The 26,713-nt window shown below is 35.3% G+C and overlaps 4 protein-coding genes and 1 pseudogene across 5 annotated transcripts; 4 read left to right on the top strand and 1 right to left on the bottom strand.

Annotated features, from left to right (window-relative positions):
• Positions 1 to 1,591: 1,591 nt before the first annotated feature.
• Positions 1,592 to 5,006, top strand: LOC140961546 (neutral ceramidase 2-like). The gene is made up of 9 exons (XM_073420131.1): positions 1,592 to 2,107; positions 2,294 to 2,502; positions 2,587 to 2,892; positions 2,981 to 3,230; positions 3,315 to 3,573; positions 3,653 to 3,778; positions 3,899 to 3,962; positions 4,049 to 4,218; positions 4,322 to 5,006. The coding sequence occupies exons 1-9, from the start codon at positions 1,785 to 1,787 to the stop codon at positions 4,871 to 4,873; spliced, it is 2,259 nt and encodes a 752-aa protein (XP_073276232.1). The 5' UTR covers positions 1,592 to 1,784; the 3' UTR covers positions 4,874 to 5,006.
• A 1,255-nt stretch (positions 5,007 to 6,261) lies between these two features.
• On the top strand, positions 6,262 to 7,583 carry LOC140961544 (uncharacterized). Its single transcript, XM_073420130.1, has one exon. The coding sequence runs from the start codon at positions 6,529 to 6,531 to the stop codon at positions 7,384 to 7,386; it is 858 nt and encodes a 285-aa protein (XP_073276231.1). The 5' UTR covers positions 6,262 to 6,528; the 3' UTR covers positions 7,387 to 7,583.
• A 4,455-nt stretch (positions 7,584 to 12,038) lies between these two features.
• Positions 12,039 to 16,255, top strand: LOC140961543 (L-ascorbate oxidase homolog; annotated as a pseudogene).
• A 1,138-nt stretch (positions 16,256 to 17,393) lies between these two features.
• On the top strand, positions 17,394 to 21,022 carry LOC140961963 (enoyl-CoA hydratase 2, peroxisomal-like). 2 transcript variants are annotated; one of them, XM_073420766.1, is made up of 11 exons: positions 17,395 to 17,591; positions 17,693 to 17,715; positions 17,801 to 17,906; positions 18,369 to 18,439; positions 18,550 to 18,622; positions 18,729 to 18,768; positions 19,063 to 19,135; positions 19,237 to 19,387; positions 19,801 to 19,871; positions 20,397 to 20,570; positions 20,673 to 21,022. In XM_073420766.1, exons 1-11 carry the CDS (start codon positions 17,535 to 17,537, stop codon positions 20,758 to 20,760), a joined length of 927 nt encoding a protein of 308 aa, XP_073276867.1. In that variant the 5' UTR covers positions 17,395 to 17,534; the 3' UTR covers positions 20,761 to 21,022. The 2 variants fall into 2 exon arrangements, with proteins under 2 accessions (XP_073276868.1, XP_073276867.1); XM_073420767.1 differs by lacking the exons at positions 18,369 to 18,439; positions 18,550 to 18,622 and having other exon boundaries at positions 17,394 to 17,591.
• Positions 21,023 to 21,866: 844 nt separating this feature from the next.
• On the bottom strand, positions 21,867 to 23,222 carry LOC140961760 (uncharacterized). The gene is made up of 3 exons (XM_073420444.1): positions 22,784 to 23,222; positions 22,409 to 22,685; positions 21,867 to 22,240 (listed from the first exon to the last, which is right to left on the bottom strand). The coding sequence occupies exons 1-3, from the start codon at positions 22,929 to 22,931 to the stop codon at positions 22,009 to 22,011; spliced, it is 657 nt and encodes a 218-aa protein (XP_073276545.1). The 5' UTR covers positions 22,932 to 23,222; the 3' UTR covers positions 21,867 to 22,008.
• Positions 23,223 to 26,713: the final 3,491 nt, after the last annotated feature.

Here is a 26,713-nt window from a genome sequence, read left to right as displayed (position 1 = left end):
TTATAGCAGTCTAAGAGTTATGGTTTAAACGCTCTCCTAGTAAGGACAATTATTGCTCCCCAACAATCTCTCCTCAATAATTACACTCATTGCAATCAATGAGAATCGAACTCGTTACTTTGTCTCTGATGGCAATTGTAAGACCAAACGATTGTTGTTTTACAAAAAACTATATGCGATGGTAACATTGTAACTCAATTCTTTTAGATCATATAGCAGTTTAAGCGCCACAATTTTTAACGTCTTCCCAGCAAAGGCAGTTCTTACACCTCAAAATTCCGTGAAACGGGTCGACCCTATCCATATCTACAACGAAAAGTAATATTTTGATATAAAAAAATAATATTTTTTAATAAATCGAATCGAAATAAAGATCAATTTCATAACATTGACTTATAAAACTGTGTTACACTAGGTTTTGTGAAATTTTAAAGTTTCAATCATTGCATCAATTTATTATTGAATGGGACATATTGAACTTGATGTATTCTCCATCCTAATCTAGTAGGCCATTCACACTCATCCACGAAGGTCCAAAATATTTCAAGGTTACACTTTAATATGGATAGATATCATACATCCGATCATAATCCAATTATATTCACCAGTTTTCTTTGCTTACACTTGAAATAAATTAAGAGGAGAATATTTTTTGGATTCTTTGAATATGTTTTTCATAAGATGGTCCCACATATTTATATTCGTGAGACGGATCAATTTTGACCATAATTACAATAAAAATTAATATATTTGATATAAAAAGTAATACTTTTTCGTGGATGACCCATATAGAATATCCGTTTCATAAAATTGACCCGTGAGATCGTCTCACAGGAGTTTTTGTGTCTCCCAAATATATAATCTAATTTTTATATTTACCTGAATATATAATTTAGGTTTTACATTTAATAACATTACTTGCTACTTTTATTAATATACCTTTATTAACTAAAATTTGGAAAACGTAAAATTAGAAGTTTGTAAATTTTTTTTAAAAATAAATAAATTTATATATTTGAGCCATATGAATTAATACTTATTTTCAGATGAGAGATTGAGACTTTTCAGGTTCCCGAGTTTATTCGAGCTACGTACACTCATTATTAATTTTTCATTTACCTGAAAATCGAAATTCCGAGAAATTAGTATAAACTCTTTTCAAAAAAAATGTTGGTTAAAAATCGGTACGCAATTTTCAATCCCAATTTCGAATGTTGCGATTCATATTTTGATTGAAAACATTGATTGCATTAAAAAAAAATTCTACAAAAAATCACAATGTTTTCCCCTAGTCTCACTGCTATTATTTCATTAATTCATTATTTCTGTTTTTTTCTCTTGAAAAATTAATTCATTATTTCTATTCAACTACAAAAATATATAAGGCAAAAACTTGTGTAAGACGGTCTTACGGGTCGTATTTTGTGAGACAGATCTCTTATTTGGGTCATCTATGAAAAAATATTATTTTTTCTGCTAAGAGTATTATTTTTTATTGTGAATATCGATAAAGATTCGCGAGACCGTCTCACAAAAGACCTACTCAATATATGATCGATAGAAGAAAGAAAAACTCAGCCGGAGAAGCTGCAACTCTGACCATAAGAAGAGACAAAAGTAATCTTCCTTATCGGAGCAGCCTAGGCATATTTTCTTGTGCCAACTAAGAATATCACTGATTCCACCTCAAAATCATGACAAGAAACACTAAACCTTTTGCGTATATATATAGTTCTCCCTTATTTTACATGGTAAGATGCATGTATAGTTGAAATAGTGGCAAAATGTATGGCCATTCCAGACCTCGATATTCATTCATCTCCACACGCTTGTTCCTAGTTTACTCCTTATTGCTAGTTGCAGCCCATGCAGAGTACTTCATAGGATTGGGGAGTTATGACATGACCGGCCCGGCAGCCGGAGTAAACATGATGGGATATGCTAACCTGGAACAGGTGACCGGAGGCATACATTTTCGACTAAGGGCTCGAGCGTTTATCGTTGCCGAAGAAGATACACAGGGAAATAGGATTGCTTTTGTTAATCTTGATGCAGGAATGGCTTCTCAACTTGTTACTATTAAGGTGATGGAGAGACTAAAATCAAGGTACGATAATCGATATTAATGATGCACTTTGTACAAATATTTTCAGCTGTCTTACAATGAAAAACCCAACATTGAATGAGTTGAGCCTAACATGCATCGATAATATCAATTGATGTTCACATACTCAATTTTTAGCTTATATATAATATTTTGTTTGGTATGTAATGTGGATGTTGTAATTTGAAGGTATGGAAATCTTTACAACGAAAATAACGTTGCAATAAGTGGAACTCACACACATGCTGGTCCAGGGGGATATCTACAGTATATAACATACTCTGTCACTTCTCTTGGATTCGTTCCACAATCTTTCGATGCCATTGTTACTGCAATCGAGCTTAGCATTGTCCAAGCTCATGAAAATCTAAGGCCTGGTTCCATTTTTATCGACACAGGTTAAATTAAGGCAACGACCATTTAATTATCATATTTCATATGTACAAAAGATTTTATATTAATGGGTGAGTTATGGCTTGTAGGAGATGTAGAAAATGCTGGAATAAACAGGAGTCCAAGCGCGTATCTGTTAAATCCGCCTGAGGAAAGGGCTAAGTATCCAAGAAACGTGGATACAATAATGACCCTTTTGAAATTTGTTGATAAAAACAGTGGGAAAAGCATTGGTGCTTTCAGTTGGTTTGCAACACATGGAACTTCCATGAGCAGAGACAACAAGCTTGTAAGTGGCGACAACAAAGGAGCTGCTGCCCGGTTTTTCGAAGACTGGTTCACTTCCACGAGTAAAAATTCCTCTGTTTCTTCCTCGAGGAATGGAAGAGTTTCAAGTAAGTTTATTGTTAAAAAATTTGAAATGTCGAATCCGTATGATAGAGTTATTTTATGGTTGGTTTCTAAATGATGAAACTGGAAAAGGTGCATTGATGAAGGAAGCTTCAAGAATCAATGCGACAGGGGGGCAACCGTGCCAGAAAACGACTAGCCAAAGCTCGAAAGTGAGGAAACAGGATGGATCACGGTTTGTAGGAGCGTTTTGCCAATCAAATGTTGGAGATGTAAGCCCGAATGTGCTGGGAGCATTCTGCTTAGACAGTGGAAAGCCCTGTGATTTCAACCACTCATCATGCCACGGCAACGATCAGCTTTGTGTAGGCCGCGGACCAGGGTAATTTATCTTGGTTCAAATTTAGTTAATATGAACATCCAAATTAAGATATTTGATTTATTTATGAACAAATTTTTGTTATAGATATCCTGATGAGATTTTGAGCACTAAAATCATAGGGGAGAGGCAATTTCGAAAGGCTGTGGACTTACTTTCGGCTGCTAAAGAGGAAATCAATGGAAAGATCGATTACAGATTAGTGTTCCTGAATTTCACTAATATTGAAGTTGTATTAGATGGAAACCGGGTGGTGAAAACTTGCCCTGCTGCACTCGGACCTGGCTTTGCCGCAGGGACTACTGATGGACCCGGTGTTTTTGGTTTTCAGCAAGGGGATAGCCAGGCAAGTACATTTTCATAATCGACTATATTTGCGATTTTGTTATCGTTATGTTTCTGTCTGAATTTTTTGAATTCACTAGATTAATGAGTTCTGGAAGATGGTGAGAGATATCATCAAAGAACCAAGCCAATATCAAATTGACTGTCAAAAACCGAAGACTGTTCTGCTCGACACCGGAGAAATGTTTCGGCCTTATGCTTGGGCGGTACCATATATAGTTTGATTACCTTAAGAAGCACATTGTTTCCAAGAAAACGTGTATACAAAAAAAGAGATGGCCTTCAATTCCTGCCATTTATTTCATTTTACTTTCATAATCTTGCAGCCAGCAATTCTGCCAATTCAAATGCTGAGGTTGGGGCAACTGATCATTCTATCCGTACCAGGAGGTCTGTAAACTATCCAAATTTTAACAGTAAAACCAAATGAAATCCGGGAGCTAAGAATCAACTTTCTTGTAATGGCGAATCCACAGAATTTACGACAATGGCTGGAAGAAGACTAAGGGAGGCAGTGAAAGAAACACTAATAAGTTCTGGAAATGGAGAATTTAGCAATGATACCTACGTAGTCATAGCAGGCCTAACAAACACGTACTCTCAGTATATAGCCACTTCTGAAGAATATGAGCAGCAAAGGTATGAGGTAAGAAATACCCAAAAAGACCACATGCTTCCTGTAAAAGCATCCCATTTGAAAAGCACCCTTCTACCGAAATGTGATGTGTTATTGTAAAATGATTATGCAGGGTGCATCGACACTCTACGGCCCTTACACGTTAGCAGCGTATATCCAAGAATTTAAGAACCTTGCACAGGCAATGGCGAAAGGAGATAAAAACAATGGAACCGGTTTAATCCCTCCTGATCTCTCATCTGTTCAAATTAGTCTTCTGCAAGATCCATCCGGGGATGCTCCTCCAACGGGGATAAAGTTCGGAGATATAAAACTGGACGTGAATGGGGACTCTTTCGAAAAGGGAGACAAGATAAACGCGACGTTCTGGAGCGCAAATCCGAGGTATGATTTGCTGACAGAAGGGACATTCGCCGTGGTTGAAATGCTTCAAGGGGGACGATGGGTGCCTGCTTATGATGACGACGATTTCAGCCTATACTTCAAGTGGGACGGCCCGTTTTTCGGTCCCTCTCCCTATGGCCTCGCAACGATTGAGTGGCAAGTGCCACAAGAGGTCAGTCCCGGAGTGTATCGTTTGAGACACTACGGATCGTTTAAGACATCCAAAGAATCATCAGTTAACTATTTCACGGGGGCGTCAAGTGGATTCACGGTGTCTTAGAGGGGTTGGTTTAGCCTTAAAATCATCTTCATTTAGCAGAAACCAAATGGACAACTCAAGCAAATGTAGTGCATCTGTTTGTCATGAATAATGGCAGATCCAAATAAAGTTAATCGACATACCATTTGGGTGTTTATCTGATCATTAGACTCACCAAGTCAGAAGACTTCATTGCTTAAGTCGGTTGTTTTTCTTTAAGCACCATGATTGTGCTATCTTTGGCCTGTCTTAAAACCCATGCCTCTTATTCGATAGAGATGAAATACCTATCTTGGAGTAGATAAGCCACACAAATGTCGAGTCGATCCAGTACTTGGGGGTGAAAGAAGACTAAAAGTGCAAAAGAATGACAAATTAATGAATTAATTAAGACTTGTTTTTAACCAAATAGAAGGCCAAAATCTAATTTAGGCCAACATATTCCTCTCGACAATCCTTGTATTTTCTCTTAAAAAAATATCTCCTTTAAACATTTTGTTTGCTCATAGACGAACAAAAAAGAATCCAAACACGATCCGCGATAACGTGGATTTTCTCCCACTGAGGCGGGAGGGTGTACCGAATATGTATTCTAATTCTACATGTGCTCCGATCCTTCATTTAGAAGCAGATACTCTCCGGGATCGTAATGGTAAACACAACATTCGCATATTTTTCCCCCTAAAAATCCCATCTTTTCTACGGTTGTTTGGCGAGAATAATAAATATATATAGCTCATAGACTGATACGCCTGTAAAACCATTGTGATGTGCTGCGCTAATTGCAACATCCGCCGCACAATTCTGTGTTCTAATTAGTAATATATTCCAATCCTTCCTGTCTGTTATTTGCAAAAACCTTAGAATAAGATTATATTGATGTCTAAATATATAAGCATATATTCCAAGTGCTACCTTGTCTATCCATTTACGTACAAAATCTGCCATGCCAACCTTATTGGTAATCATAAATTTGAATCTTTGTGTAGTAAATACCAAAGGAAACCAACCATTCTTGCGTTTACCAACCCTATTAGATTACGAATAGGTGCAAAATCAATATGAATGAAAATTTTATTATTGTACAAATGGGAAAAATACATATATTTTAAGCCCACAAAAAGCTCTTTACGTGAATACATCGATCAAAATATACTTCAATCTTATAAAGATGAGTGCCCATAGCTATGTTTACTGTTTTTATTTATTTATCTTATTTTAATTTCGAATTATATTATAGTTCCAACCTTCCCGCTAACTACAATCGACATTATATTATGTATTGCGATCGAACAACCTATGTGAAGAAGCATGCATACATTGTACTGAAGGTAGATATATTTGAATAATTAATATTAATAAATGCAGTCAGAACATGGTTGAAATGAATCCCAATAAAGATTGGGGGGCAAGGAGACAACAAGGAATTATAATATAATCCATGATCAATATTCAATGCATTACACACCAACACATCAATGATTGCAGATTTGATGTTGGAAAATGAGACATTTACATTTAAAAAGTTAAGTGTACCCATATTGCAATCACATGCAATGCAAATCCCACGTAGAGCCATTGTCTCAGTTCTCACTATATATATACAATCACAAAACAAACAAGCAATTTCAAGCTGATGATCAGGAACAAACCAGAAGAAAGAATTAAGTCCAAAAATGGAGGTTTCGGTGCAAGTTCCCTTTAGGTCCATTAGCTTGCCTTCGAGGCTACAACCCGTTCATGCCACGAAGTTTGAATCCGAGTCAAGAAAGCTTAAATCTTGTTTTTCAAAAAATGTTCACGTTACCTCAGAAGCCATTCAATCTGGTCTATTGGGCTTAGCAGACTTGTATAATTCTGTTGAGGAACTAACACGTTTCCATGCTGCTCGACATGCACTTACCCGTCTATGGCAACAGGATGAATCAATCATGGGCTCGGTCGAGTTGCTGGATTCTTGCAACATTATAAAAGAGCTCGTTCAAATGATCAAAGAAAACGTTCGATCTCTTCAGTCAGCTCTGCGCCGAAAGGGCATGGAGAACTCCAGCATCCAACAAGATGTAGCCAGATATTTTTGTTGCAGAGAGAAAATGAAGAAAGATATTTCTAGGACCCTAAAAACACTAAAGAATTTGGAGAACAAGAATGGAGAAGGAAGCTTTGTCAGTGCTTTCGAAGAAGTGAGTGGGATCGCTATTGACATTTTCAAGTGTCTCCTAATGTTCTTGTCTTGGCCAATGGCTAAGCATGGGGGTTGGAATTTGGTTGCAAAGTTGATGACCACAAAAACAGCGGGCTCTAGCAGAGATTTTAACATGATTAGTGAAGTGGGCAGTGTGGATATCGCACTATATTCCCTGCAAGGAAGAATTGTAAATGGTGGGGATAGTGTTCTCGATCATGTACTAATAATGCATAGATTAAAAAATCTCGATTCTTGCCTTGAAGGGATTGAGGCAGGATTAGAAAGATTGTTTAGGCAATTGCTTACAAGTAGAGTCACGCTTCTCAACATTCTTACCGATCGGTAAAGTATAAGATCAAACTTTGGTGTTTAAGAACTACCAATTCTTGTAGCATGTGATTTTATGCAAGAAGATATGATCATATCAATCGGTACTATTTCATTGTTTCTCGCGAATTTCACTGACAATTTGTATATACAATGATGAATATAACCCCTAGTCGAAGATCGCAAATTCTATGTCCGAAAGTAATACCCAAATCACAACACAATTTAATATAACATTCTCGATATAATATAAACTAACCAGATCACAACACGATTTTGTGTTGGATTTTGTTCACGGAAATATAATGTAGAAGAACACTTATTTTATGAATAATAATTTGTGTTATTCATTCATCGTGAAACCATAAATATACAAGGCTAAGATGCCATCATTCTTGAATCTACCTTCATGCGGGAGACAAAACCAAGAGACAGTATTTCTTAAGTCGGGGGATAAGACAGACATGATTCATTTGATTGTTTTTAATTGTGAATAAGAGAATATTATAAAATTAATCATTCCAGCTCATGTACTCCACCCTCTGCGTAAAATGACAAATAAAAAAATAAAAAAAGATATTACAGAATGTGATGACAAAAATTTAATAATACCCCTCCAAACATATACCATTTCATCATAAATTTAATTACAAAATTATATTAACAACTTTGTACCAAACACAAATTTATCTTCAATTATGTACTTCATGTTTTACTACATATACTAAATTATTAGTTCTGTAATAATAATATTAATAATCCAAATACGCCATTTGTTATATGCAGATATTGAAAAGACACTGATCCGAGACCGGGCTTTAGCCCAATGGTCTCACCCGTCAGATTAGTTGGCNTAAATAAAAGAAAGGCAACAGGGCTCGCTATCAAACCAGTCCAAATTAATTTGGGCTGACTAAATGTACATATTGGTCTTAGTATTGAGGCCCACAATTTTCCCCGTTTCACCCCAATTTACTACCCGAGTCGACAGACGAGTGGATTCATCTCAGTTTAGTCATGGCATCGTCGGCGGCCGACAGCGGCGGTGGACCAAACCCTAGCGAGAGCAGGAAGTCCCTAGGGTTTTTCAAGTCCGCCATGGAGAGAAAGCAAAGCTTCATTCAATTCTTCGTGATGACAGGAATACTTCTGCTAAGCGCCAAGTCTCTAACGCAAAAGTATCGCATTCACGAACTCACGGAGCACATCGCCTCTCTAGAAGAAGAACAAAAGGGCCTCAAATCCCGTATGAATCAGATCAAGCGAAGCCTCCTCTCTGAAGCCGCTCTCGAGCCCACGGGCGCTTTCGCGGCGAGGCTTCGCCTCCTGTTCGGGGATGAAAGTAACTGATATAATTTTCATAACGAATTTTGTAGTACTACTGTCTTATTCACTCAGATGAGTGACTTTCTTGGATGAGAAATTGAGCCCTGAATTACATTTTATTGAGCTTGGGCAGGTCATTGCTGCAGCTGTGGTTTCAGGTTTAATCTTGTTTGTAATTTCACGATTTATTCGTCAAATTGGTGCTCCGTTAACAACTTCGGTATAGCAATGAGATTGGATTTTTTTTTCCTTTTGAGAGAAAATGGGATTGGATTTTTGATAATTTATTTGTGGGATTTCTTCGATGGAGATGGCTTAGAAATTGTGGTCGTAAGTTCATTTGAACTATGGAAATTTTGCATTTTGCGCATAGTTTTGGGAAGCTTGTGTAACAATTACTTATTAATCTACTGATAAAAGTAAATGCTGACGATCTTGTATCTTTTCTTGCATCTACTGTTCATAAACTTGAGGTGCATTTAAGAAACATCTCCAGCTTTTAATGTCATGAAAGTATTGAATTTTATATGTTTGATATATGCCGCTTCTTTGTTGAAGCTATTCATTCCAATTTCCATGTCATTGCTTTCTTTATGGTGTATTGCTTGTGCATTCAGTGTCCTAGGCTATTATGGGCTAAGGCACGGGTTGGGGGACATCCTCGAGCATTCCGATCGTATAAAATTTCATGGATCGATCTCGTTTTGATGCAATTTGTATCATTTGGCTGTGAGCCATGTTTCTCCTTTGTAGTCAAGAAGTTTTGAGTGGGCGACAATGCTCCCATCCAAGAACAACTAGGAAAAAGGTTTTCGAATGTGGAATTTGCTTCCCCTTGGACGGGATTAGCAAAACCTTCTTGTTTCTGGAAGCCTTTCTTGATGTTTATCATTATTATGTTTTATTGCAATGCTTGAGCGTTAGTTGGATTGAGTCGTTGTTTGGTAGGTTTCCAAATTATGAAGTGTTAATATAAACTTTATTAAAAAATAGCTATAATAAAGTGGTCTATGGAGTGGCAGTTATTGTATCATTCAATGATCTGTAATCACGGTACATGCACTCCCAAATGTACAAAATTATGATAATGATTTGGGAGTGGTAGTGGGAACATTTTTGCCCAAAATTCATTCACGTTTGCACAAATTCAAGTGGATTACGGCGCCTTTCATTGATCTGTTCCTTTGTAATACAAACTAGCGACCGGATGGGAAAGTCTGGTTTTGGACCTTTCATTGGGCATGGAACTCACACACCCAATGAAAGTTGGATGTTATACCAAGTGAAAGCATCAGTTGTAGCATATATTTTCTCCAAATGGATATGTATGGTAGTGGTTTTGAATCGAATATTGATTTGATTTCGATGTAGAGATTTGATTTGACAAAAGATTTGAGTATACAAGTTATAACAGTCGTGGAACCAGTTTTCTCCCCAAACTGGTTGATCCATTGAACTAATTTTATTCCCTCCTTCCATGTTAACATTTTTCCTCTGACCTAATAGCCTCGCACTACTTTCCACAAATCACTCTGTAAAAGAAGAGAGGATGCATTTAAGTTTTGGGGAATTGAATAAAAATAGATCAGGAGATCGACTAACTTGAGGGAAAAATGGCTTTAAATACGCTAATTAGAATCCATCGATCGTTTGAGATATTTATATGCTACATCAGGAGTGTTGTTCATGGTCGGAATGTTGGTTGAGCATAGACTAGTATGTTAGCCTCTAATGATGTGGTGAAATTTTATCCATTAGATCGTCAACACGTGATATCAATTTTCATTAAAATATAAAGGGCTTACATGATCTAAGCGTGTTGAGTTGTGGAGGGAATTACTCATGTGGATGATAGTTCGAGAGTAGCTTATCAAAAGTCAAAATCCTAAACTTATTACCTTCGTTGTTCTTCGAACGCTCGAAGTGAAATCCGAAATATTCAAAATAAAGGAATTGTTGGCGTCGTGGCTACCCGTATGTATAGCGTGGTGGGGACCCACCAAACTAGTAGATTATTGTAATCACCTTGAAATTTTATAGTTTGCATATTTCAAATTTATTTTTATGAAGTAAAACTATAAATTTCAAATTCATCTCTTATATTTTTATATAGTATTTTTATGTTGAATATGATGGATTTATTCGAATTTCATACCAAAAATTAGTCTCGCCAAAGATTTATTGGTACAGTGACAAAGACGAAATATTGCAAACTTAGTTATGTTTAATTAAAGCTTAAGTGTAAAATATATATTTAGTTTTTCGTATAAATTTAATTATCTCAGACAAAATATATGATAAAATAATTATATAGAAACATAATTAATTCAAGAATAATGTAGAATTTTCTTACGGAGGTGGCGGGATGAATAGTCCAAGATTTTTTAGATGAGGACTTACAGATTGTTTGAAAACAATCTAAAAGTTTAATATTTCATTTTATTAAAAAGTATTAAAATTTTATAATATTAATACTGAAACTAAAAGCTGGCACTTTTTTGTATATTAAAATTAAATGCACAGTAGGTCAATCATAATTTTGAACTTTTTTTTCCCATGTTTTGATTAAACTATCATTTTACTGAACTTGATCTCTTGATTAACTACTGTTTCATTTTGTTTTTGAGCACTGTCTTAAATTGTACGAGTTCCACACAAATAACTTAAGATCCATAGATTTCAAATCGATTGATTTCAAACGTATTCAAATATATTTTTGTAGTTTTAGATAATCAAAATCATAAACTTCAAATCCACACAATACATGTTTATATAATGTTTCGTGTTAATTAGGATGAATTTCAAGTATAATAAATAACACAGACATTTTAAATTCATTTTACTTTCTGAAACTAAAATATAAATAATTAAAATATTGACTTAAAATTACATTTTTATTTCATTGTTAACAATAAAATACAATCGAAATCCATATATTTGAAATTTATCGGTCCAAATACAACATAAAAAAAAGTTCATATCAGCACACCTACAACCCACTCATCCACAACAAATGACCCAACGATATCACATCCAAATTCGATCTGCTCGCTCCAAACTTGTTAATTCTCACGTTCGTTTTTCATGCGAGAATTCTATACTAGCATTGGGATAATGTCACAACACTTGATCAAATGACTGTAAAGAGGCACGCTTATTTTTCATGTGATGCAATGCATGATCTCACCATCGACCGATGTCGACTATCTTGAATCCAATTTACCCCCAAGTTTGTAAAAGCTTGGCTAGGACGCTCTTAATTTATCTCACTCACGGGATTGACTTTTACTCGAAGCCGCTACACATGTATCTGGACCGCACTTTACTTCAACATGTCACTTCCCATCTTCCACTTCTCTCATTTGTATATTTAAAACCAATCCAACAAGTAACCAACCACCTACAATACACTCTTCTTTCCATTTGCTTCTTCAACTATCTGCACCACAAATCTCTGCAGAAACCAAGAAAAATAATGCAGCTGAGATTAGCTCTCTTGTCTCTTATTTTCGCCACTGTTGCTGCAGAAAACCCCTACAGATTCTTCACATGGAATGTCACTTACGGCACCATTTATCCCCTTGGCGTCCCCCAACAGGTTCGAACTTTATGTTGCTTTATATGCATTGGATTCTTGAAGTGTACGTTTGCATCATGATGTTGACGTGTTAATCTTCGTGGGATTTCGATTTGTGTAGGCTATATTGATCAATGGGAAATTCCCAGGTCCTGAGATTTTCTGCGTCACCAATGATAATATAATTGTCAATGTGTTCAACAGTTTAGATGAGCCTTTTCTCATCCACTGGTATGAACCTTCTTTCTTGTTCTCTAATAATTTCTTTTCCCTTTTTTCTTTAATAATTTTTGAAAATCGATCGAACCAGTTGATCCTGTAGAGTGTAGAGAACTTCTTGTTTCAAAACCAACTATATCGTCATTGAATGAGACATAAACCTCTCGTATATTCAATAAGCCAAGATATGATTCAAGTTGTAGTGTAAATTTCTTTGCAATACACGCATAAAAAAAGTTAAAATAATAAACTTTGAAATCTGATATATATAAAAAATTGCGTAAATCTTCTAATAATATGGCAACGGGCATTGCTCCGTGTTTTCTTTTTCCCGTTAAAACGCGCCATACGGGCATTGCTCCGTGTTTTCTTTTTCCCGTTAAAACGCACTTGATGTAACTTTATGCAATAAATAAGTCCAAATGGTGAGTAGCAAAAATTGACACTCAATAAAAGTCCTGAATTTGATATTACGTGCAAAATTCAAAGGGTAATGACCGAGAAGGATAATATTGAAAATAAATTGTGAGCGCAAAAATCGACACTCAATAAGATTTTTTTTTATTTTATTAAATGCTTAATTGTACTTTTAATTTAATAATAAGTGATAGAAATCAGCGAGAGTCTCATAGTGCAATTTGAGAAGGATAATATTGAAAATAAATTGTGACAATTTTGAGAAAAATATTGGTGTAAGAGCAATTTGATAAACAAAAGATGGTGTACGTTTGACATATTCTTTATATAATAGTATAGATATATCATNTAGGAGATTATAAAGAGAGAAGGATGACCAAATTAAAAACTTGTGGCGGTGGGAAGTGAACTCACGTACGTACTTGAAATAAATAAAGAAGCCACACATGGGTTGTTATTACATCATAAAGTTTGTCAACTAACTCCACAGCCCTTCTCTTCTGTTACGTAAACATCATTTGTGCATTGTTTTGGATTTATCCTTAGAAGTTTTGGTAAAATAATTATTAACCTGAATTTGTCGATCATATATATTACTGTATATTGAAATGTATAATGTGTATTCCTAGAGAAGGGAAAATATAGCTAGAACATTAACGTTGTCGTATTTACTGGAGTGTACAGACGAAATCCTTTTGAATCTTATAGCATAAATTTACATTATCACCTAACAAATCACTTTGCACGTTGTCTAAAAGAATTTTTTGGGTAAAAAAATTCAGGAATGGGATCCAAAATAGGAGGAATTCATTCGAAGATGGAGTGTATGGAACAACTTGCCCAATTCCTCCGGGAAAGAACTTCACATACATTCTTCAAATGAAAGATCAAATCGGGAGTTTCTTTTACTTCCCATCACTAGCATTTCACAAGGCAGCCGGCGGATTCGGAGCCATTCGGATTGTAAGCCGGTCATTGATCCCCGTTCCTTTCGACCCTCCGGCAGACGATTACACTCTACTCATTGGAGATTGGTACAAGGCCAATCACACGGTAACTATAAACTCTATCAATCAAGTTTTTGAGAAAATCATCTACTTTTTGTCCATGATTCATCATAATTTTTATGCCTAATTTTTTCAAAAATATCATTACTTTTTGTTTGTTTACATTCAAAGTAGCTCCATTCCTTTTTTTATGTCAAAATTCCTACTTGTAGTGCATGTGCTTAGCAGTATTAATTGTTTTGATTAATGATTGGTCAGTGGTGGTGTGGGGGATTGTAGTAACTGTGTATTGGCCTATTGGGGTGATGAACTTTTCAGTTAATTGATGGGATTACTTCCTTTACAATTCGTTTGCACAGGCATTGAAGACAGTTCTTGACAAGGGCAAAAAACTACCTTTTCCGGATGGAATTCTTATCAATGGCCGTGGCCCAAATGTCACCTCTTTTACTGTTCAACAGGGTACATGAACTTATGACTAACAATACCATGTGAAATTTATTTGTATTTCTTGATCTAACAGTGATTATAAACTTCGAACCATCCCAGGGAAGACATACCGTCTTAGATTATGCAACGTTGGGTTGCAAAACTCGTTCAATTTCCGGATTCAAGGACACAAGATGAAGGTGGTCGAGGTAGAAGGAACACACACAATGCAAATTAGCTACTCCTCCCTTGATATTCATGTGGGACAATGCATGTCGGTTCTCTTCACGGCTGATAAGCCACCTCAGGTATACTACTTAGTCGCCTCGTCGCGTTTCACCACTCCTGTCCTCGTTACAACCGGATTTCTCCTATACGCAAGCTCGAATCGTCCTGCTTCTGGACCATTACCTGGTGGACCAACCACGGAGATCGATTGGTCCCTTAACCAGGCGCGTACCATCAGGTATGCTTAACTTTTCTTTTATGCCTGGACGTTGTTGTATATCTCGTTTCATTTTTTGGGGATGCCTGGAAATATAGTCTACAACACAAGCATTAATCATCATATGATCCTATCAAACATTTATCACAAGCTAGTGTCTATCGGCAGGCAACCTTGCACTTAAGAATTTATGTTGTCATGGAAAGAAGTCGCGGCATTTGGGACATTACATGTCTTTTTTTAAGTATGAAACTCAAATCTTATAATTGTTTCTGCAGGACTAATCTTACAGCGAGTGGACCAAGACCGAATCCACAAGGCTCATATCATTACGGCATGATACCTGTGGCGAGAACCATCAGGCTTGCAAGCTCTGCAGGCCAGGTAAATGGCAAGCAAAGATATGCAATCAACAGTGTGTCCTTCGTGCCGGCTGACACTCCTCTAAAACTGGCCGACTACTACCAAATAAGTGGAGTTTATCGAGTGGGATGCTCCCAATGGTGCAGGAATATATCTCGATACGTCTGTGTTGAACACAGATTATCGGTCATTCGTTGAAATCGTTTTTGAAAACTACGAAGATATCTTGCAGAGCTATCACCTCAATGGCTACTCCTTCTTTGTAGTAGGGTGAGCGCCTTAATATTGAGTGGACACACGCGCGCATTCTTTTTATGATACTGTCTTAGTATATGTATATGGTCACACTGATTTGATCTAAAAATCGACCAGAATGGATGGAGGGAAATGGAGCTCAGCTAGTAGGAACCAGTACAATCTCCATGATGCAGTCTCTCGTTGCACCATTCAGGTAAGAAGAAAATTCGGAGGCGGACTCAGGAAGTCGAGAGAGCCAACATCTGGATTTCTATGCAGTTCTAGAATTACTATATTTGAGATTTCTTTCTTCAGCTTTTTTGTTTTAAAGGGGTCCATTTGGGTCCAAAAACATATCCTAAACTTGATTAATTTGGGCTGTTGCAGGTATATCCTAACTCGTGGAAGGCCATTTACGTGGCACTGGACAATGTCGGAATGTGGAATCTGAGATCGGAGTTCTGGGCTCGGCAGTACTTGGGGCAACAGTTTTATCTTAGAGTCTACACCACGTCCACGTCGTTGAGAGACGAGTACCCGATCCCAAAGAATGCACTTCTTTGTGGCAGGGCTAGCGGCCGGCACACACGCCCCCTTACTATATATACCTAGTCCATATACCATTTTAAAGAACGAAAAATTTCCAGCCCGAGGTTTAATTTGCAACATGGATATTATAGAAGAGAGAAGAAGTAGAAGCATTTTCTTGGAAAATTGAAGCTATGGAAATGACATTTGTACAATTTATGTCAATGACCTCAACTCAAGGTCACATTCTTTTTGTTCATTGCCAAGGGATGATGTTATGTAATAAAAGATTGTGAGTTTGCATTCAAGATTTTCATGAAATTTGCAGTGTTGTTTGTGTCTTTAACAGTAGGTAAAATTGTATCAGATTCCCAAGTCTCCCCTCTCAATGCTACTCTCTAAATAAATGCACTAAATTCCAAAGATTTGGTTTTTTTTTTTAAAAAAAAAGGGAAAAAATGTATATTTTTGATATTAAAAATGATTATTATTACAAAGTAATAAGTCGGGAACAAGAACAACATTTTTGTACTAACACTATTCAGAAGAGCAATATTATCATTTAAGGCCGCGTTTGGTAAGGATGATTGAGTAAGATAATGGTAGTTTATCTAACATTAAGCATCCTTTGATTCATTTTTGCATAAACCCAATCAAGGACTAAATAACACTCCCTACCCAATACTAACAATCCTTTCCTTAGAATTTGGAAGCAGTATAAATAAATAACTTCGAGACTAAATACACCAATAACAAAGCCTCGTCCGTGTTTGTAAGAAGCTTTATAAGTTTAGAGAGGTCAACAAAATGCAAGGAGCTTTTAATTTGGAGTTTCGAGAGGTCATTTCATAACTAAATTATTTTCATTTGTTTTTAAAAGTTACTTTTATAAGAATTTCGATATTTTAAACTAAATAAGAAATTAATTATAGGTCATTACAAAATAAAAATAAGATGGTAAAATTTGGAGTTAAGGTTTTTTTTTAAAAAAAAATTAACAAAAACAAAACGTCGATATTTTCTCATAAGAAATAGAGTATTCGAGTTGATGGAATAGATTATCATAAAATCAAATATTCATGAGTTCAATTTATCCTACAATTTTTTTTTTTAAACTTAACTTACATGATTTGTCGTTGCTGGAGTTCATCTAATATGCGTCTAAAAGGTAGTAGTGGCGTCGTCACAAATAAAAAATAAAGAATAATATTAAAAATACAACAAAAATATTGTACAATAATATTTACAATAATTAAATTATGAGCTTTTGTTATTAAATTATGAGATTTTGTATTGAATTTATTATAAAATTTTGATAAATAAAATTTTGTATCGCTTTTTTAATATCATTAAATATTATAAAATTTGATTATATAAATAGAATCACTCATTTTTATTTTTATTTTTTTTAAAAAAAAAAAAAGTCGGTGGCCGCTTACATTGACGAAGCAAAAATATGAAACGGACACGCGACTCGAAGAACTTAACATTATCCATGGAACTGATCTCCAATGTAACCCATAACTTATCCGTAATTACTTTTTCTGCCCCTTCCGCTTCTTCTATTTCTAGCATAAAGTTTCGACTTTCATTGCATAATCCACCTCTGAAATTCCATCATGGCTGAAAATTCAGGGATCGATCCTCAGCGCATCATTTCTCACGAGTTTCCCCAGGTAATTGTTCCTAACTTATCCCCGTAAATTTTGGTCCAATTTTTCTGTGGCTCTGATGTTTAATTAATCTTTTCGTTGCTGCGCTGAATTGCGATCCTCAGACTACATTCACTTATACTGAAAGGTAAGAGTAAAGGATCAATAGTGTTGATTTTGTCGTTGTCCTAATTCGTCGGTAAGGTGAATTGATTGTTAGTTTTGAATTGAAGGGATGCTGCGCTATATGCACTTGGTGTTGGGGCATGTTCGAAAGATGCTGTGGATGATAAAGAACTCAAATATGTTTATCATCAAGATGGACAGCAAGCCATTGAGGTAAAGTATTACTTTGGGACTGATGAACTTGAACCAAATCTTTCGATTTGCTGATTTTCTTCAACTTAGTTTCAGTGTTCAGGCTGTTTATGTTTGTTTACTTTTAGTGGTGGTATTCAAAAGTTTGGTATCGTAAATTTATATTGATGATAAATTGATCTCTTTTGAACTAAGAAAAGAGAGGAATTATGTTTCAACTTGCACTCGTATTTGAAGTATGCTAGAAGTTGATCTTGACACCCGCCTGAATCTGAAATTTGAATCCTGAAAAAGCAATGATATTTATGCAGTAAATCGGTCGGCTAAAACTGTGTCATTGATGCTAATGGCTTTACCTCTCGTTAAGAAGTAATTAGATAAGTTGTAAATATTGGAAAGGAAAACATCTGAAGCTCCACATAAAACTGTGTCATGGATGCTACGGTGAGAAATTGCTGATTTATTCTTTTTGTACTCCCATAGGTTTTACCAACATTTTCGACTCTATTTTCTTTCGGACTTCAGTCACAGATAGCTCAAATACCAGGTTTACAGTGAGTACTATTGTTTTCTGAGCATGTATGCGTATTGAAAATGTAAACAAGCACTTGTATGAAATATTCTTTGTTGTGAATTTGTCTGTCTTGGTTGGCTTGTTCTTCAGATTTGATCAACGTCTTCTTTTGCATGGACAACAATACATAGAAATTTACAAACCCCTCCCATCTCATGGCTGTGTAAGTTTTTCAACTTTCGATTGTTATCTTGGTTCTCCATAACTCGGTTAATTTGTTTTTTTCATTTGCTAAGCTTATTAATTTGAGATGAATTTTGTTGATGCAGCTACTAAATAAGATGTCTGTCACTGGGTTGCACGATAAAGGTCTGCTTCTGATATTGGCCAGCTGTATTGATTGTCTATGATTGTAGTATGATCAAGAATAATTTTTTCAAAGTAAATGCAGATAATACAAAAATAAATAATTTTCCTTTTCATTCCTATCCTGTCGTAAAATAGGCTTCAATTTGTTAATATAAGTCATAAAATTAGGATTTGTGTACTACTGAAACTTAAGCTATACTTAAATGTTAGGTTATAGCATTTTGCTGATTGGAATTCAGTTTTTGTGGATGGATGCGATATTCATGAAGCAAGGTTTTTTTTCTTTCTTTGTAGGTAAGGCAGCAATCCTGGAGATGGAAATTTTGAGTTATGAAAAGGAGTCCAGCGAGTTGCTATGCATGAATCGGTATGAATCTCGAACTCAGAGATCTGTCATTGACGTGTCTCCTTTTCTCTTGCTCTCTCTTTTCTTTCATTCAGTAGATAAGTCCATATATCACCCAACAGGATGGCAATCTATCTAAGAGGTGCTGGAGGCTTCTCTAAGTCATCCCAACCTTACTCCTTCATCAAGTACCCGTCCAGCCAGAACTTGGCTTATCAAATTCCCAAAACTAAACCATTTGCTGTATTTGAAGAATGTACACAACCATCACAGGTATTTTAATTTGCTCTTTCATGAAATTAAGTATGATTTCCTCCTCCTCAATCCAAAAAATCACATTCTCCTCATGCTTTAAATTCGCGTAACATGAAACAAAAAAATCCATATTTTTCGCTTGTCTTTTCGGCTTCCATAATTGTAAAAGTAATAGTACTAGGGGGCTAATTTATATCAACTATATCTTATGATAACCGATGAATTTGGAACTGTTACTTGTTTAGTTTCCTTCTCGAAAATTGCATCTAAAGTTAACTTTTCCTTGAATGCTACTAATTCTTAATCTTCTTGATTACTTATTAGGTTACGTAGTTTAAGCTGTACATAATTCGACTGTCCTTTATTGAATTTAACTTCTTCTGAGAGCATACAGTTTCTTTTTTCTTTATTTCTGTACTTCCACAATGCAGGCTTTGCTTTACAGACTATCTGGTGACTATAATCCATTGCACTCAGATCCTATGGTTGCAGAAATTGCAGGGTAGTGTGTCTTCTAACTGATAAATCTTGATTTAGCCTTGAAATCTTTTCTAGTATTCTTGAACATTTGCGTCAGGTATTTATTCGAATTTGGGAAGAGAAAGGCAATTTCAGGTCTGCCTTGTGACTCCAGAAAAGAACAGAACTTGTGCAAAATTTTTTATGCCTTCTATTATTTCAGTAAGCCATGTATAAGGTCATAACTTTTGACAACTAAAAGTGTGCGCCAGATATAGCTGGGTTCATAACAATCTCCTACTTTTTCGAGACTCGCAATTTTTTGGGTAGGATTTTAAATATAGGACACCGTTCATTAGCTAATGTATATTTAACTTTATCATGGTAAGGGACACCTTTGATGGTTCTTACAACCAAATAGTAAATGCTAGATGCCGGAGAAATATTTTAGTCAAAATTAATGCATAAAACAGAAACATGCAAGCATTAATTCATGTTTGTTTTTTACTCCTTCGATACTGTGAATTCCACTTTTTTCTAATTCCTTTATATGTAATGCGTCCTATAGATTCTCTCGTCCAATATTGCATGGACTTTGCTCTCTTGGGTTCGCAGTCAGAGCCATCATCAAATGTATTTGTCGAGGTGATCAAAATATGATTAAGAACATATCAGGAAAATTTCTTCTGCACGTCTATCCTGGCGAAACTTTGATAACAGAAATGTGGCTTGATGGCTTGAGGTAACATTTTATCGAATCGTTTCTTTTCAAAAACCTGATCTCCTATTATTTATTTCCTTGATTGTGTACCATAAAAGCTGAAAATGTTAGTGAAATTTGCAGAGTTCTATATCAGGTGAATGTTAGAGAACGAAACAAGACCGTGCTTTCTGGTGCAGTAAGTCTTACTCATCTGAGTTCATCTCTTTGATTCCCCGTACCGCCAAAACCCTTATTAGAGATTTCCGTGTAGCTAATGGCCCCGTAAGAATTTAAAAAATGACCATTTTATTGATGCATACACGAATTTTCTTTCTTTCTTTTTCCTTTGTAATGTTGAATTATGGTGGCGATGTAAAAGCTTGTTGAGTTTTGTGAAGGCTTTTCATTTGTAGGAATAATGTTTCGGTTCTACCCCAAGAATTACACAAGGAAATGATGAAATAATAGAATAGTTTATGTTATAAGGTTTATATTGCAGCTTCGAGTCACCGTTTCTTTAGAGTCAATGGTAACATTAAAATACTCAAATATAATTGAGTTGTTACTTGTGAAAAACAAGGCAATTTCATGAAAATGATATTTGCAGTTTTGAACTAAAAAAAGGCTTACCACTCTTTGGTTTTTGAGCATCCCAAATCCCGACAAGGGTTACTCATGGACTGTGCATGTATTTTGAAAGGCCTAAAATTTAGTACATTCCACCAATTACAGAATTAAATGGAAGATGTACGTATTTCCTGCCATCATGCATTGTTTTTGCTAAAACCGTGGGTAATATCTTTCATGATTTGGGATCAATTTGTGGGTTAATTTGCATTCACGTACTTTATGTATTTGATTTGATAACTCATTTTAACATATTATAAATACTTAAAAGTAGGGATGCAAAATAAGTCAATAGTGTACGAGCCAAAAAAACCGTCACGCATCAATACTACTCTTCTCCACGCACAATCTCGTTTCGTGTCTCCATTTATTGCCCCTCTTTAAACGAATCACATTTGGGACATAATTTTTATTTTTGTCAATATTATTATATTAACTTATTTTATTTATTTATCGTTATTCATGTTATTAATATTAGTATTCTTAGTCTATTCTATTTGTTATGTGTATAAATTAAGAATAATTTTTTTCCTTAAAAAATTAGCTTTTGATAATTAAAAATTACCGATTTAGGCAATGAAAAAAATTGAAAGTGAGACCTCTACTCCTCGTTTAATTTTTCACTTTATTATAATTTTAAATTTTCCATTTTTTTATGTTTTGGTAATAATTTTTTTGTATTATTTAAAAAAACAAAAGAGTGATGATGTCTTTTAATTATTATTTTTCAAGGATCAGATTCTATCTAGGCAAAAACAACACGGCATTGCGCTTTGAATTACGTTAATTACCACACGGCCGAACTGGGCCTCACCAAACAGAAAATCTCGGACTAGGCTTAAAGTCATATCTAGGCGATGGACCTCATGGAATAGGTAGATATAGTCCAGTCCAAACTTGGGGCCCTGTAGGTCGATAGTCTTGGATGGTCACTCTCCAGCCCAAAATCCATCTTGGGACAATGCTCTTCTTCCTTCTCTTCGTCGTATTCGTACACAAATTCGGGCATCTCCAGTTTGTACCATCTTACGCTGTTTCTCAAGAGATTCAACGTCTTCACGTATCTCATCTTACCATAAAACCTGTCATCAATTCAACAACTTGGAAACTAAATTATGGGTAATTTTAATAATCAAATCAACTATAAGTAAATGAAAGAGAGAGAACAAAACCCCGATCGATGCTTATAAATGAAAGTGGTTTTTTCCCCATGAATTTGTAATTGGAAACTGATTAATCATGGTGATTACCCGGAGGCGGCGGCGCCAGAGAAGAGGATACGGCCAAAGGTGGCAAGAAAGAGGCGGCATTGAAGAGACGGGTGCAGGAAATAAACAGCTTCCACGTTCTGCCCAACTTCAGCAGGAACAGCATCGAACATGGATTTCATAGCCAAAATCCCAGGGGAATTTTCGCTTCTGTTAACTCCAGAGTGCACATACACAACCGAGAATCGCCTTCCATTCAAACTGGGGAATATCTCAGCTTCGAAGAATTTCTTCAACGTCTCCACACCAACCAGCTTCCCTGTATATAATAATAACGATACCCAAAATCATTACACACACAAAAACAAGATCTTGTAAAAATCAAAGATGGTGTTGTATTTGTATTTTAAACTTTACCAGGGAAGAGTTTCCCTACGATGCGGAGGATGGGGAGTCTTCGTTTGTCTGTGCCTTGAATCTTGAATACGCCCAGTTTCTTTATGAGCTTTTGTTGTTCGGATTGGGAGAGAAGAGAAGAGGAACCATTAGTGTTTGAAGTGGTCATTTTCACAGGGTGAATTTTGCTTATTCTTCAAGTTCTTGACAAGATCGTAGGGCACTGAGTGCTAATGTGATACATAGATACATAAAAGCCGAACCCCAAAAATATCCCATAGTTTCGAGAATAGGCTAGGCTGTTTTCTCGTATGGGAGTGTTATCTATCCGGGAGAGATTGCGATTGGGAACCAGGATAGAATATTCTCAGCATCTTCCCTTCGGCACCTATTGCTACCACTTTGGGGGGAAACTAAATTTTTGTCCCTTTCCGCAGAGCAAGAGGTGGGCCGTCAGTTATGGCCACACAAAACACCCTTCAATTAGTTATTCGGCAGAGCAAGAGGTGGGCCGTCAGTTATGACAACAGCTCACAGTTTGTGATACGTTAAAAACTGAACAATGTTTGAAAATGAGAAGTCGGTGGAAAGACATTATCAAGAAGAATAAGATTCTGAGTTTTCGGTGTATTCTTAGTTCGATTTGTGTTATAGATGTTATGTAGTAGGTGATTTTATGGTTATTGACTATAGCTGGGATGTCCAGAATATTTGTACTTGTACTATCTTTTTATAATTATTAATGAAAGTAATTTTATTTAAAAAAAAAATAGAGAACATCAGCCTTGTATCAAGGAAGAAGGAAGCTATTGGATCGTTGATCTAATGTTACGCTTATACGTGAATAATCCTATCATAACCTACCAAATAAGCTTAAGTTCAAACTCCTTTGAAGAATATAAACCAAGCTAAAGGATTCTCCATGGAAAATATCTAGATTTGGAAGAGAAACCGGTAAATTTAGAAGACTAATACATGACTTGAAAGAATTATCAATTACTACCGATTCAGGTACGCTTCGCTGATCATTTCCTGCTGATCCCACGTCAATGTTCTTCTACTTTGGGTAATGGTTTTCACCAAGAGGAAATTTTCTAACAAAAAAGACTCAACAAACTCGCTGAGGTATCTTAGGTGTTATTGAACAACCCCATGTTCGGATTACGGAAAAAGTCCGCAATCTAAGAGGAGCTAAGATCTCATCACGTTAACTTGGGAATGCTACTGATAAGTGTTGGCACATGTTACGTGCATCATCTTAATTAAAATCAAAACACAAAGAAGCTTTTATCATCTGCAAACATCATGGTGCAAATTTTATTTTTTAAAAAAATTGTAGTTGGATTTCATGCACATAAATGCTGCAATATTTCAGACAAAAATATGTGAGATTAAAAATGAAAAACCTGAGAATTGTTCCTTACGCCATAATCCTCGAGTGCAGAATCGTCGTTAAGTAACTTTTCAATGTGGTGCAGAAGGAAAAAGTTTGCCCACAAAGGTTTCCTGTCAATCCAAAGAAATGATCTTTGAATTTCTAAACTGATCAATTACGGGATTTCTAGCAAATCAACGGAGTGATGGCGGAGCATGAATTCATTCAAGATGGTTCCTGCGGTAGTTGAAACATACCAAGAAATGTGACGATGACCCATTCCTGAGTCCTCCATATCAGCTAGTTTCAAGTCATTCACAGTAGCAGAATTCACGACCGCTACATCTTCAAACCCAAACAGAACGACAAAAAGCAATTCTCCATAAGTGTGTGTCAAAATGTCAACTTGACCAAATCAAAAGTTGGCATACCTATAGAAGTGCCGTCCAATTTAGGGACAGAGATCAGCTCCAAGTTGAGGAGAGTGCCCACGTCGGGTAAAATAGGCTTCTTCGGACGACGGCGAGTACGGGATCATTGAAAAGTGCTGCAAACGTTGATTGTAATTTGGCTTTCCTGGCGCTGATGCTATTGTACTCCGGAGTTGCATTCATGGCGCTGGTGCTGGACGTGTCTGCTTTCGTTTCCTCCATTAATTTTGCACGAAAAAGATTGAAATTGAAGTCAATTCATCTATGATCAATTTGAAGTCAACTCAACTAAGATCTTACTGTTCGTTAATGTCACCGTCGGTGTTTATCTACGTGCTTACCATGAATAAAGTTCATTTATTGGATATGATAAAACATATTTAAATTATATGTTTAATAAATAAGTATCACATATCATTAATGTGCAAGGAATTAGAATTAAGCACGGTAAAGAGTAAGGGTAATATATCGTATCTTATTGTACCGAAAAACTTATATCGTATACTGTATCGAAAATTACGTATAAGAAAATTCATACCGATATCGTACCGAAAATTTTGATATACCGATTTTTGGTATACCGAAAATTTCGATACATATAACTAGCATACCGATTATATCGAAATTGTATGGTATACCGAGATTTCGGTACGGTATCGGTATATACCGTTTTATACCCAAAAAAACCTTACATTTTAAATTTTTTTTATAAATTTATTGTTTTAAATATTATATATTTTAAAATTTTTGTATATTTTTCGGTATGTCGGTATATACCGAAATTTTCAAATTGTATACAGTTATCGTACCGAAAAATTCGGTATTGTTACCGTACCGTACCGAAATATTCGGTATACCGAAAATTCGATATTTTTCCGTACGATAATCTCGGTATACCGAAAATTCGGTATTTTTTCCAACCCTTAGTGAAAAGCATTATATCAAAATTGTATATATATGTGTGTATTCATGTATGACTTATATTTATATTTATAATAAAAAAATAATATTTTTGACATAACATAAAGCTCCTTGTGAGACCGTATATCGAGTTAATTTTGTGAGATGAATATTCGATTCGGCTAAACTAATGAAAAAAATTATTTTTTATGTCAAAAATATTATTTTTAATTATAGATATGAATCAAATTAACAATCTCACAAAAGACCAAGTAATACTTTTTAATTGCTCTTCATGAGGGTGTTCGCAATGTTCGGTTTTGAAAACTTGAAACGTTGGACCCGATGAACCCAAGCTTTTCAAAAGCCAACACAATGAACCACCATCCAGTTCAAACATTTTTTTCCTTGTGCTCTTTAGCTTTTAAAATTTTACTTTTTTTCCCCCCGAACTAAAAAAATGTGTTTTACTTTTTTTTTCTACTTTTGTTTTCAACATATTTTTTTAAAAAAACTTTCAATTTTTTTTAAAGATTCACCAACGGTTTTTTTCATTTTTATCTTTTTCAAATTTATTAATTTTCAGTAATATTTTGATCATATATTATATTTTCGTAAACTACATATTAAGTAAAATTATAATTAAAAACAATAATTATATATTAATTATTAAATTTAAATATGTTATGAATTTATCTAATAAAACTACTATATATCATTAATAATTATATATTAATTATTAAAATTAAATATATTATGAATTTATCTAATAAAACTACTATATATCATTAATAGATTAATTGAAATGAGTATAAAAAATCTATATTTGTAATATTATATGAACGAAAATTATAAATAAAGATATTAAAAAATATAAAATTATGTATTAATTGGTGGTGCCTGACAAAAAGTTTTTTTTGTGGGTTTATGACAGTCGGGAGATTTTTCAAGAAGTTGACATTTTTTTTACTTTTGATCAGGCATGCTTATCGGTTCCACCGGACCGATTTCGGACCGGTTCCTACCGGTTATGGGTCCGGTGAGTTCGGAACCGGTCTGAACCGGTTAGGAACCGGTTCCGGTTCCAAGTTGAAATACTTGGAACCAATCCAAACCGGTCTGAANAACTAGCATACAAATCAAACAATTCTTGGAGAGAATGCATGATTGACNGGTCTGAACCGGTTCCGGTTCCAAGTTGAAATACTTGGAACCAATCCAAANCTTTGATCGTCAACATTATTC

Source organism: Primulina huaijiensis, chromosome 16, assembly GCF_012295235.1.
Source record: "Primulina huaijiensis isolate GDHJ02 chromosome 16, ASM1229523v2, whole genome shotgun sequence".
NCBI classification, from domain to species: domain Eukaryota; kingdom Viridiplantae; phylum Streptophyta; class Magnoliopsida; order Lamiales; family Gesneriaceae; genus Primulina; species Primulina huaijiensis.
Note: the sequence above shows the minus strand (reverse complement) of the source record. Positions and strands in the feature narration are given on the sequence as shown.